The 14,353-nt window shown below is 49.8% G+C and overlaps 1 protein-coding gene across 1 annotated transcript in view; it reads left to right on the forward strand.

The window, feature by feature from the left end:
• omc2 (omcin 2) overlaps positions 1-14,353 on the forward strand; it is a 127,496-nt gene that overhangs the window by 19,242 nt on the left and 93,901 nt on the right. The window contains exons 5-7 of the mRNA XM_084716263.1: positions 134-277; positions 10,628-11,122; positions 11,390-12,496. Of these exons, the coding sequence (XP_084572389.1) occupies positions 134-277; positions 10,628-11,122; positions 11,390-12,496 (1,746 nt within the window). The remainder of the gene's footprint in view (positions 1-133; positions 278-10,627; positions 11,123-11,389; positions 12,497-14,353) is intronic.

Below are 14,353 nucleotides of genomic sequence, written 5' to 3' on the forward strand. Positions count from 1 at the left end.
TTCCTAACTGCCTTTGTTTGAACACAAAATGGTATTTTTGCATTGTGGTATTACTTATTTTAATCAAGTGAGGGAAAGGAAACTGGCTAACAATAATATAGATTGTATAGTAAAACTGATTTTTGATCTGCAGTGACCAATGGGACTAGCACCTCTCCAGCTTTTGGCTGTGGCTCTCTCAACCTGTGTGCAGTTTCTCTCAGCCTGGGTAGCCTACCTTTCCTACAAAGTGTTGGTAACATCAGCAGTGGACCATCCTGTTGTGGGACCCATTTGTGTAACACTGACACAACAACAATTTCGACAACGGTGGGAGAAATGGCTACTGAAAACACAGCTTTCACTCAAACAACAATGAGTGCTGCCCCGACAACAACTAAAAGTGCCACAGCAACAACAACTGCAAAGCTGACAACTACTGCGGGTTCTACAACAACAACTGCAGGCACCACATCACCCACAACTGCTACCCCAGCAACAACTGCAGGCACCACAACAACAAGTGCACCTCCGACAACAACTGTGGGTTCTACAACAACTGCAGGCACCACAACAAGGACTACTGCCCCAACTACAACTGCTGGTACCACAACATCAACAACAGCAATGCCAACAACAACTGATACCCCGACAACAACTGCAAGTGCCACAACTACAACTGCTGGTAGCACAACATCAACAACAGCAATCCTGACAACAACTGCAGGTGCCACAACAACAACAAGTGCAGCTGTGACAACAACAGTAGGTTCTACAACAACAAGTGCAGGCACCACAACAAGGAGTACTGCCCCAAATACAACTGCTGGTAGCACAACATCAACAACAGCAATCCCGACAACGACTGCTACCTCGACAACAACTGCAGATGCCACAACAAGAAGTGCAGCTCCGACAACAACGGTGGGTTCTACAACAATAACTGCAGGCATCACAACACGGAGTACTGCCCCAACTACAACTGCTGGTACCACAACATCAACAACAGCAATCCCGACAACAACTGCTACCCTGACAACAACTGAAAGTGCCACAGCAACAACTTCAGCTCCGACAACAACTGTGGGTTCTACAACAACTGCAGGTGCCACAACAACAACAAGTGCAGGTCCGACAACAACGGTGGGTTCTACAACAACAATTGCAGGCATCACAACACGGAGTACTGTCCCAATTACAACTGCTGGTACCACAACATCAACAACGGCAATCCCGACAACAACTGCTACCCCAACAACAACTGCAAGTGCGACAACTACAACTGCTGGTACCACAACATCAACAACAGCAATCCCAAAAACAACTACTACCCCGACAACAACAGCAGGTTCCACAACTACAACTGCTGGTACCACAACATCAACAACAGCAATCCCAACAACAACTGCAGGTGCCACAACAACAACAAGTGCAGCTCCAACAACAACGTTGGGTTCTACAACAACAACTGCAGGTGCCACAATAAGGAGTACTGCCCCAAGTACAACTGCTGGTACCACAACATCAACAACAGCAATCCCGACAACAACTGCTACCCCAACAACAATTACTCCCCCAACAACAACTGCAAGTGCCACAACTAGAACTGCTGGTACCGCAACATCAACAACAGCAATCCCGACAACAACCACTACCCCGACAACAACTGCAGGTGTCACAACTACAACGGCTGGTAGCACAACATCAACAACAGCAATCCCGACCCCAACTACTACCCCGACAACAACTGCAGGTGCCACAACAACAAGTGCAGCTCCGACAACAACAGTGGGTTCTACAACAACAACTGCAGGTGCCACAACAACAACAAGTGCAGGTCCGACAACAACGGTGGGTTCTACAAAAACAACAACTGCAGGAACCACAACAGGTGCCACAACAACAACAAGTGCAGCTCCGACAACAACGGTGGGTTCTACAACAACAACTGCAGGCACCACAACAGGGAGTACTGCCCCAGCTACAACTGCTGCTACCAAAACACCAACAACGGCAATCCCGACAACAACTGCAGGTGCCACAACAACAACAACTGTAGCTACGACAACAACGGTGGGTTCTACAACAACAACAACTGCAGGCACCACAACAGGTGGCACAACAACAACAAGTGCAGGTCCGACAACAACGGTGGGTTCTATAACAACAACTGCAGGCACCACAACAGGTGGCACAACAACAACAAGTGCAAGTCCGACAACAACTCTGGGTTCTACAACAACAACTGCAGGTGCCACAACAACAACAAGTGCAGGTCCGACAACAACGGTGGGTTCTACAACAACAACAACTGCAGGCACCACAACAGGTGCCACAACAACAACAAGTGCAGCTCCGACAACAAGTGCAAGTGCCACAACTACAACTACTGGTACCACAACATCAACAACAGCAATCCTGACAACAACTGCCACCCCGACAACAACTGCAACTGCCACAACAACAAGTTCAGCTCCGACAACAACTGTGGGTTCTACAACAAGAACTGCAAGTGCCACAACAACAACAAGTGCAGCTCCAACAACAACGGTGGGTTCTACAACAACAACTGCAGGCACCACAACAGGTGGCACAACAACAAGTGCATCTTCGATAACAGCGGTGGGTTCTACAACAACAACTGTAGGCACCACGCCACGGAGTACTGCCCCAACTACAACTGCTGGTACCACAACATCAACAACAGCAATCCCGACAACAACTGCTACCCCGACAACAACTGCAGGTGCCACAACAACTGTGGGTTCTACAACAACAACTGCTGGTACCACAACACCAACAACGGCAATCTTGACAACAACTGCAGGTGCCACAACAACAAGTTCAGCTCCGACAACAACTGTGGGTTCTACAACAAGAACTGCAAGTGCCACAACAACAACAAGTGCAGCTCCAACAACAACGGTGGGTTCTACAACAACAACTGCAGGCACCATAACAGGCGGCACAACAACAAGTGCAGGTCCGATAACAACGGTGGGTTCTACAACAACAACTGTAGGCACCACAACACGGAGTACTGCCCCAACTACAACTGCTGGTACCACAACATCAACAACAGCAATCCCGACAACAACTGCTACCCCGACAACAACTGCAGGTGCCACAACAACTGTGGGTTCTACAACAACAACTGCTGGTACCACAACACCAACAACGGCAATCTCGACAACAACTGCAGGTGCCACAACAACAACAAGTGCAGCTCCGACAACAACGGTGGGTTCTAGAACAACAACTGCAGGTGCCACAACAAGGAGTACTGCCCCAAGTACAACTTCTGGTACAACAACATCAACAACAGCCATCCCGACAACAACTGCTACCCCGACAACAACTGCTACCCCAAAAACAAGTGCAAGTGCCACAACTACAACTGCTGGTACCACAACATCAACAACAGCAACCCCGACAACAACTACTACCCCGACAACAACAGCAGGTGCCACAACTGCAACTGCTGGTAGCAGAACATCAACAACAGCAATCCCGACAACAACTGCAGGTGCCACAACAACAACAAGTGCAGGTCCGACAACAACGGTAGGTTCTACAACAACAACTGCAGGCACCACAACACGGAGTACTGCCCCAACTACAAGTGCTGGTACCACAACATCAACAACAGCAATCCCGACAACAACTGCTACCCCGACAACAACTGCAGGTGCCACAACAACTGTGGGTGCCACAACAACAACTGCTGGTACCACAACACCAACAACGGCAATCTCGACAACAACTGCAGGTGCCACAACAACAAGTGCAGCTCCGACAACAACGGTGGGTTCTACAACAACAACTGCAGGTGCCACAACAAGGAGTACTGCCCCAAGTACAACTTCTGGTACCACAACATCAACACCAGCAATCCCGACAACAACTGCTACCCCGACAACAACTGCTACCCCAACAACAAATGCAAGTGCCACAACTACAACTTCTGGTACCACAACATCAACAACAGCAACCCCAACAACAACTACTACTCCGACAACAACAGCTGCAGGTGCCACAACTACAACTGCTGGTAGCACAACATCAACAACAGCAATCCCGACAAGAACTGCAGGTGCCACAACAACAACAAGTGCAGCTCCCACAACAACGGTGGGTTCTACAACAACAACTGCAGGCACCACAACAGGTGGCACAACAACAACAAGTGCAGGTCCGACAACAACGGTGGGTTCTACAACAACAACTGCAGGCACCACAACACAAAGTACTGCCCCAACTACAACTGCTGGTACCACAACATCAACAACAGCAATCCGAACAACAACTGCTACCCCGACAACAACTGCAGGTGCCACAACAACAAGTTCAGCTCCGACAACAACTGTGGGTTCTACAACAACAACTGCTGGTACCACAACACCAACAACGGCAATCCCGACAACAACTGCAGGTGCCACAACAACAACAAGTGCAGCTCCGACAACAACGGTGGGTTCTACAACAACAACAACTGCAGGAACCACAACAGGTGCCACAAGAACAACAACTGCAGCTCCGACAACAACGGTGGGTTCTACAACAAAAACTGCAGGCACCACAACAGGGAGTACTGCCCCAGCTACAACTGCTGGTACCACAACATCAACAACGGCAATCCTGACAACAACTGCAGGCATCACAACACGGAGTACTGCCCCAAGTTCAACTTCTGGTACCACAACATCAACAACAGCAATCCCGACAACAACTGCTACCCCGACAACAACTGAAGGTGCCACAACAACAAGTTCAGCTCCGACAGCAACTGCTGGTGCCACAACAACAACAAGTGCAGCTCCAACAACAACGGTGGGTTCTACAACAACAAAACCTGCAGGCACCACAACAGGTGCCACAACAACAACAAGTGCAGGTCCGACAACAACGGTGGGTTCTACAACAACAACTGCAGGCACCACAACAGGTGGCACAACAACAACAAGTGCATCTCCGATAACAACGGTGGGTTCTACAACAACTGTAGGCACCATAACACGGAGTACTGCCCCAACTACAACTGCTGGTACCACAACATCAACAACAGCAATCCCGACAACAACTGCTACCCCGACAACAACTGCAGGTGCCACAACAACTGTGGGTTCTACAACAACAACTGCTGGTACCACAACACCAACAACGGTAATCTCGACAACAACTGCAGGTGCTACAACAACAACAAGTGCAGCTCCGACAACAACGGTGGGTTCTACAAAAACAACAACTGCAGGAACCACAACAGGTGCCACAACAACAACAAGTGCAGCTCCGACAACAACGGTGGGTTCTACAACAACAACTGTAGGCACCACAACACGGAGTACTGCCCCAAGTACAAATGCTGGTACCACAACATCAACAACAGCAATCCCGACAACAACTGCTACCCCGACAACAAGTGCTACCCCAACAACAATTGCAAGTGCCACAACTACAACTACTGGTACCACAACATCAACAACAGCAATCCCGACAACAACTGCTACCCCGACAACAACTGCAGGTGCCACAACAACAAGTTCAGCTCCGACAACAACTGTGGGTTCTACAACAACAACTACAGGTGCCACAACAACAACAAGTGCAGCTCCAACAACAACGGTGGGTTCTACAACAACAACAACTGCAGGCACCACAACAGGTGCCACAACAACAACAAGTGCAGCTCCGACAACAACGGTGGGTTCTACAACAACAACTGCAGGTGCCACAACAACTGTGGGTTCTACAACAACAACTGCTGGTACCACAGCACCAACAACGGCAATCTCGACAACAACTGCAGGTGCCACAACAACAACAAGTTCAGCTCCGACAACAACTGTGGGTTCTACAACAACAACTGCAGGTGCCACAAGAACAACAAGTGCAGGTCCAACAACAACGGTGGGTTCTACAACAACAACAACTGCAGGCACCACAACAGGTGCAACAACAACAACAACAAGTGCAGCTCCGAGAACAACGGTGGGTTCTACAACAACAACTGCAGGCACCACAACAGGGAGTACTGCCCCAGCTACAACTGCTGGTACCACAACACCAACAATGGCAATCCCGACAACAACTGCAGGTGCCACAACAACAACAAGTGCAGCTCCGACAACAACGGTGGGTTCTACAACAACAACAACTGCAGGCACGACAACAGGTGTCACAACAACAACAAGTGCAGCTCCGACAACAACGGTGGGTTCTACAACAACAACTGCAGGTGCCACAACAAGGAGTACTGCCCCAAGTACAACTTCTGGTACCACAACATCAACAATAGCAATCCCGACAACAACTGCTACCCCGACAACAACTGCTACCCCAACAACAAGTGCAAGTGCCACAACTACAACTGCTGGTACCACAACATCAACAACAGCAATCCCGACAGCAACTGCTACCCCGACAACAACTGCAGGTGCCACAACAACAAGTTCAGCTCCGACAACAACTGTGGGTTCTACAACAACAACTGCTGGTACCACAACACCAACAATGGCAATCCCGACAACAACTGCAGGTGCCAGAACAACAACAAGTGCAGCTCCGACAACAACGGTGGGTTCTACAACAACAACTGCAGGTGCCACAACAAGGAGTACTGCCCCAAGTACAACTTCTGGTACCACAACATCAACAAGAGCAATCCCGACAACAACTGCTACCCCTACAACAAGTGCTACCCCAACAACAATTGCTACTGCCCCAGCTACAACTGCTGCTACCACAACACCAACAACGGCAATCCCGACAACAACTGCAGGTGCCACAACAACAACAAGTGCAGCTCCGACAACAACGGTGGGTTCTACAACAACAACTGCAGGTGCCACAACAAGGAGTACTGCCCCAAGTACAACTTCTGGTACCACAACATCAACAACAGCAATCCCGACAACAACTGCTACCCCGACAACAACTGCTACCCCAACAACAATTGCAAGTGCCACAACTACAACTACTGGTACCACAACATCAACAACAGCAACCCCGACAACAACTGCTAACCCGACAACAACTGCAGGTGCCACAACAACTGTGGGTTCTAGAACAACAACTGCTGGTACCACAACAGCAACAACGGCAATCTCGACAACAACTGCAGGTGCCACAACAACAACAAGTGCAGCTCCGACAACAACGGTGGGTTCTACAACAACAACAACTGCAGGCACCACAACAGGTGTCAGAAAAACAACAAGTGCAGCTCCGACAACAACGGTGGGTTCTACAACAACAACTGCAGGTGCCACAACAAGGAGTACTGCCCCAAGTACAACTTCTGGTACCACAACATCAACAATAGCAATCCCGACAACAACTGCTACCCCGACAACAACTGCTACCCCAACAACAAGTGCAAGTGCCATAACTACAACTACTGGTACCACAACATCAACAACAGCAATCCCGACAACAACTGCTACCCCCACAACAACTGCAGGTGCCACAACAACAAGTTCAGCTCCGACAACAACTGTGGGTTCTACAACAACAACTGCAAGTGCCACAACAACAACAAGTGCAGCTCCAACAACAACGGTGGGTTCTACAACAACAACACGTGCAGGCACCACAATAGGTGGCACAACAACAACAAGTGCAGCTCCGACAACAACGGTGGGTTCTACAACAACAACTGCAGGCACCACAACAGGTGGCACAACAACAACAAGTGCATCTCCGATAACAACGGTGGGTTCTACAACAACTGTAGGCACCACAACACGGAGTACTGCCCCAACTACAACTGCTGGTACCACACCATCAACAACAGCAATCCCGACAACAACTGCTACCCCGACAACAACTGCAGGTGCCACAACAACTGTGGGTTCTACAACAACAACTGCTGGTACCACAGCACCAACAACGGCAATCTCGACAACAACTGCAGGTGCCACAACAACAACAAGTTCAGCTCCGACAACAACTGTGGGTTCTACAACAACAACTGCAGGTGCCACAAGAACAACAAGTGCAGGTCCAACAACAACGGTGGGTTCTACAACAACAACAACTGCAGGCACCAGAACAGGTGCAACAACAACAACAACAAGTGCAGCTCCGAGAACAACGGTGGGTTCTACAACAACAACTGCAGGCACCACAACAGGGAGTACTGCCCCAGCTACAACTGCTGGTACCACAACACCAACAACGGCAATCCCGACAACAACTGCAGGTGCCACAACAACAACAAGTGCAGCTCCGACAACAACGGTGGGTTCTACAACAACAACAACTGCAGGCACGACAACAGGTGTCACAACAACAACAAGTGCAGCTCCGACAACAACGGTGGTTTCTACAACAACAACTGCAGGTGCCACAACAAGGAGTACTGCCCCAAGTACAACTTCTGGTACCACAACATCAACAATAGCAATCCCGACAACAACTGCTACCCCGACAACAAGTGCTACCCCAACAACAAGTGCAAGTGCCACAACTACAACTGCTGGTACCACAACATCAACAACAGCAATCCCGACAGCAACTGCTACCCCGACAACAACTGCAGGTGCCACAACAAGAAGTTCAGCTCCGACAACAACTGTGGGTTCTACAACAACAACTGCTGGTACCACAACACCAACAATGGCAATCCCGACAACAACTGCAGGTGCCAGAACAACAACAAGTGCAGCTCCGACAACAACGGTGGGTTCTACAACAACAACAACTGCAGGTGCCACAACAAGGAGTACTGCCCCAAGTACAACTTCTGGTACCACAACATCAACAAGAGCAATCCCGACAACAACTGCTACCCCTACAACAAGTGCTACCCCAACAACAATTGCTACTGCCCCAGCTACAACTGCTGCTACCACAACACCAACAACGGCAATCCCGACAACAACTGCAGGTGCCACAACAACAACAAGTGCAGCTCCGACAACAACGGTGGGTTCTACAACAACAACTGCAGGTGCCACAACAAGGAGTACTGCCCCAAGTACAACTTCTGGTACCACAACATCAACAACAGCAATCCCGACAACAACTGCTACCCCGACAACAACTGCTACCCCAACAACAATTGCAAGTGCCAGAACTACAACTACTGGTACCACAACATCAACAACAGCAACCCCGACAACAACTGCTAACCCGACAACAACTGCAGGTGCCACAACAACTGTGGGTTCTAGAACAACAACTGCTGGTACCACAACAGCAACAACGGCAATCTCGACAACAACTGCAGGTGCCACAACAACAACAAGTGCAGCTCCGACAACAACGGTGGGTTCTACAAAAACAACAACTGCAGGAACCACAACAGGTGCCACAACAACAACAAGTGCAGGTCCGACAACAACGGTGGGTTCTACAACAACAACTGCAGGCACCACAACAGGGAGTACTGCCCCAGCTACAACTGCTGCTACCACAACACCAACAACGGCAATCCCGACAACAACTGCAGGTGCCACAACAACAACAAGTGCAGCTCCAACAACAACGGTGGGTTCTACAACAACAAAACCTGCAGGCACCACAACAGGTGCCACATCAACAACAAGTGCAGCTCCGACAACAACGGTGGGTTCTACAACAACAACTGCAGGCACCACAACAGGTGGCACAACAACAACAAGTGCATCTCCGATAACAACGGTGGGTTCTACAACAACTGTAGGCACCACAACACGGAGTACTGCCCCAACTACAACTGCTGGGACCACAACATCAACAACAGCAATCCCGACAACAACTGCTACCCCGACAACAACTGCAGGTGCCACAACAACTGTGGGTTCTACAACAACAACTGCTGGTACCACAGTACCAACAACGGCAATCTCGACAACAACTGCAGGTGCCACAACAACAACAAGTGCAGCTCCGACAACAACGCTGGGTTCTACAACAACAACTGCAGGTGCCACAACAAGGAGTACTGCCCCAAGTACGACTTCTGGTACCACAACATCAACAACAGCAATCCCGACAACAACTGCTACCCCAACAACAACTGCAAGTGCCACAACTACAACTGCTGGTACCACAACATCAACAACAGCAACCCCAACAACAACTACTACCCCGACAACAACAGCAGGTCCCACAACTACAACTGCTGGTAGCACAACATCAACAACAGCAATCCCGACAACAACTGCAGGTGCCACAACAACAAGAAGTGCATCTCCGACAACAACGGTGGGTTCTACAACAACAACTGCAGGCACCACAACAGGTGGCACAACAACAACAAGTGCAGGTCCGACAACAACGGTGGGTTCTACAACAACAACTGCAGGCACCACAACACAGAGTACTGCCCCAACTACAACTGCTGGTACCACAACATCAACAACAGCAATCCCGACAACAACTGCTACCCCGACAACAACTGCAGGTGCCACAACAACAAGTTCAGCTCCGACAACAACTGCAGGTGCCACAACAACAACAAGTGCAGCTCCAACAACAACGGTGGGTTCTACAACAACAAAACCTGCAGGCACCACAACAGGTGCCACATCAACAACAAGTGCAGCTCCGACAACAACGGTGGGTTCTACAACAACAACTGCAGGCACCACAACAGGGAGTACTGCCCCAGCTACAACTGCTGGTACCACAACACCAACAACGGCAATCCCGACTACAACTGCAGGTGCCACAACAACAACAAGTGCAGCTCCGACAACAACGGTGAGTTCTACAACAACAACAACTGCAGGAACCACAACAGGTGTCACAACAACAACAAGTGCAGGTCCAACAACAACGGTGGGTTCTACAACAACAACTGCAGGTGCCACAACAAGGAGTACTGCCCCAAGTACGACTTCTGGTACCACAACATCAACAACAGCAATCCCGACAACAACTGCTACCCCAACAACAACTGCTACCCCAACAACAACTGCAAGCGCCACAACTACAACTGCTGGTACCACAACATCAACAACAGCAACCCCGACAACAACTGTTAGCCCGACAACAACTGCAGGTGCCACAACAACAAGTTCAGCTCCGACAACAACTGTGGGTTCTACAACAACAACTGCAAGTGCCACAACAACAACAAGTGCAGCTCCAACAACAACGGTGGGTTCTACAACAACAACACCTGCAAGCACCACAACAGGTGGCACAACAACAACAAGTGCAGCTCCGACAACAACGGTGGGTTCTACAACAACAACTGCAGGCACCACAACAGGGAGTACTGCCCCAGCTACAACTGCTGGTACCACAACACCAACAACGGCAATCCCGACAAAAACTGCAGGTGCCACAACAACAACAAGTGCAGCTCCGACAACAACGGTGGGTTCTACAACAACAACAACTGCAGGCACCACAACAGGTGTCAGAACAACAACAAGTGCAGCTCCGACAACAACGGTGGGTTCTACAACAACAACTGCAGGTGCCACAACAAGGAGTACTGCCCCAAGTACAACTTCTGGTACCACAACATCAACAATAGCAATCCCGACAACAACTGCTACCCCGACAACAACTGCTACCCCAACAACAAGTGCAAGTGCCACAACTACAACTACTGGTACCACAACATCAACAACAGCAATCCCGACAACAACTGCTACCCCCACAACAACTGCAGGTGCCACAACAACAAGTTCAGCTCCGACAACAACTGTGGGTTCTACAACAACAACTGCAAGTGCCACAACAACAACAAGTGCAGCTCCAACAACAACGGTGGGTTCTACAACAACAACACGTGCAGGCACCACAACACGTGCCACAATAACAACAAGTGCAGCTCCGACAACAACGGTGGGTTCTACAACAACAACTGCAGGCACCACAACAGGTGGCACAACAACAACAAGTGCATCTCCGATAACAACGGTGGGTTCTACAACAACTGTAGGCACCACAGCACGGAGTACTGCCCCAACTACAACTGCTGGTACCACACCATCAACAACAGCAATCCCGACAACAACTGCTACCCCGACAACAACTGCAGGTGCCACAACAACTGTGGGTTCTACAACAACAACTGCTGGTACCACAGCACCAACAACGGCAATCTCGACAACAACTGCAGGTGCCACAACAACAACAAGTTCAGCTCCGACAACAACTGTGGGTTCTACAACAACAACTGCAGGTGCCAGAAGAACAACAAGTGCAGGTCCAACAACAACGGTGGGTTCTACAACAACAACAACTGCAGGCACCACAACAGGTGCAACAACAACAACAACAAGTGCAGCTCCGAGAACAACGGTGGGTTCTACAACAACAACTGCAGGCACCACAACAGGGAGTACTGCCCCAGCTACAACTGCTGGTACCACAACACCAACAACGGCAATCCCGACAACAACTGCAGGTGCCACAACAACAACAAGTGCAGCTCCGACAACAACGGTGGGTTCTACAACAACAACAACTGCAGGCACGACAACAGGTGTCACAACAACAACAAGTGCAGCTCCGACAACAACGGTGGGTTCTACAACAACAACTGCAGGTGCCACAACAAGGAGTACTGCCCCAAGTACAACTTCTGGTACCAGAACATCAACAATAGCAATCCCGACAACAACTGCTACCCCGACAACAACTGCTACCCCAACAACAAGTGCAAGTGCCACAACTACAACTGCTGGTACCACAACATCAACAACAGCAATCCCGACAGCAACTGCTACCCCGACAACAACTGCAGGTGCCACAACAACAAGTTCAGCTCCGACAACAACTGTGGGTTCTACAACAACAACTGCTGGTACCACAACACCAACAATGGCAATCCCGACAACAACTGCAGGTGCCAGAACAACAACAAGTGCAGCTCCGACAACAACGGTGGGTTCTACAACAACAACTGCAGGTGCCACAACAAGGAGTACTGCCCCAAGTACAACTTCTGGTACCACAACATCAACAAGAGCAATCCCGACAACAACTGCTACCCCTACAACAAGTGATACCCCAACAACAATTGCTACTGCCCCAGCTACAACTGCTGCTACCACAACACCAACAACGGCAATCCCGACAACAACTGCAGGTGCCACAACAACAACAAGTGCAGCTCCGACAACAACGGTGGGTTCTACAACAACAACTGCAGGTGCCACAACAAGGAGTACTGCCCCAAGTACAACTTCTGGTACCACAACATCAACAACAGCAATCCCGACAACAACTGCTACCCCGACAACAACTGCTACCCCAACAACAATTGCAAGTGCCACAACTACAACTACTGGTACCACAACATCAACAACAGCAACCCCGACAACAACTGCTAACCCGACAACAACTGCAGGTGCCACAACAACTGTGGGTTCTAGAACAACAACTGCTGGTACCACAACAGCAACAACGGCAATCTCGACAACAACTGCAGGTGCCACAACAACAACAAGTGCAGCTCCGACAACAACGGTGGGTTCTACAAAAACAACAACTGCAGGAACCACAACAGGTGCCACAACAACAACAAGTGCAGGTCCGACAACAACGGTGGGTTCTACAACAACAACTGCAGGCACCACAACAGGGAGTACTGCCCCAGCTACAACTGCTGCTACCACAACACCAACAACGGCAATCCCGACAACAACTGCAGGTGCCACAACAACAACAAGTGCAGCTCCAACAACAACGGTGGGTTCTACAACAACAAAACCTGCAGGCACCACAACAGGTGCCACATCAACAACAAGTGCAGCTCCGACAACAACGGTGGGTTCTACAACAACAACTGCAGGCACCACAACAGGTGGCACAACAACAACAAGTGCATCTCCGATAACAACGGTGGGTTCTACAACAACTGTAGGCACCACAACACGGAGTACTGCCCCAAGTACAACTGCTGGTACCACAACATCAACAACAGCAATCCCGACAACAACTGCTACCCCGACAACAACTGCAGGTGCCACAACAACTGTGGGTTCTACAACAACAACTGCTGGTACCACAGTACCAACAACGGCAATCTCGACAACAACTGCAGGTGCCACAACAACAACAAGTGCAGCTCCGACAACAACGCTGGGTTCTACAACAACAACTGCAGGTGCCACAACAAGGAGTACTGCCCCAAGTACGACTTCTGGTACCACAACATCAACAACAGCAATCCCGACAACAACTGCTACCCCAACAACAACTGCAAGTGCCACAACTACAACTGCTGGTACCACAACATCAACAACAGCAACCCCGACAACAACTACTACCCCGACAACAACAGCAGGTCCCACAACTACAACTGCTGGTAGCACAACATCAACAACAGCAATCCCGACAACAACTGCAGGTGCCACAACAACAACAAGTGCATCTCCGACAACAACGGTGGGTTCTACAACAACAACTGCAGGCACCACAACAGGTG

Source organism: Lutjanus erythropterus, chromosome 4 (assembly GCF_056507025.1).
Source record: "Lutjanus erythropterus isolate fLutEry1 chromosome 4, fLutEry1.hap2, whole genome shotgun sequence".
Classification (NCBI taxonomy): domain Eukaryota; kingdom Metazoa; phylum Chordata; class Actinopteri; order Lutjaniformes; family Lutjanidae; genus Lutjanus; species Lutjanus erythropterus.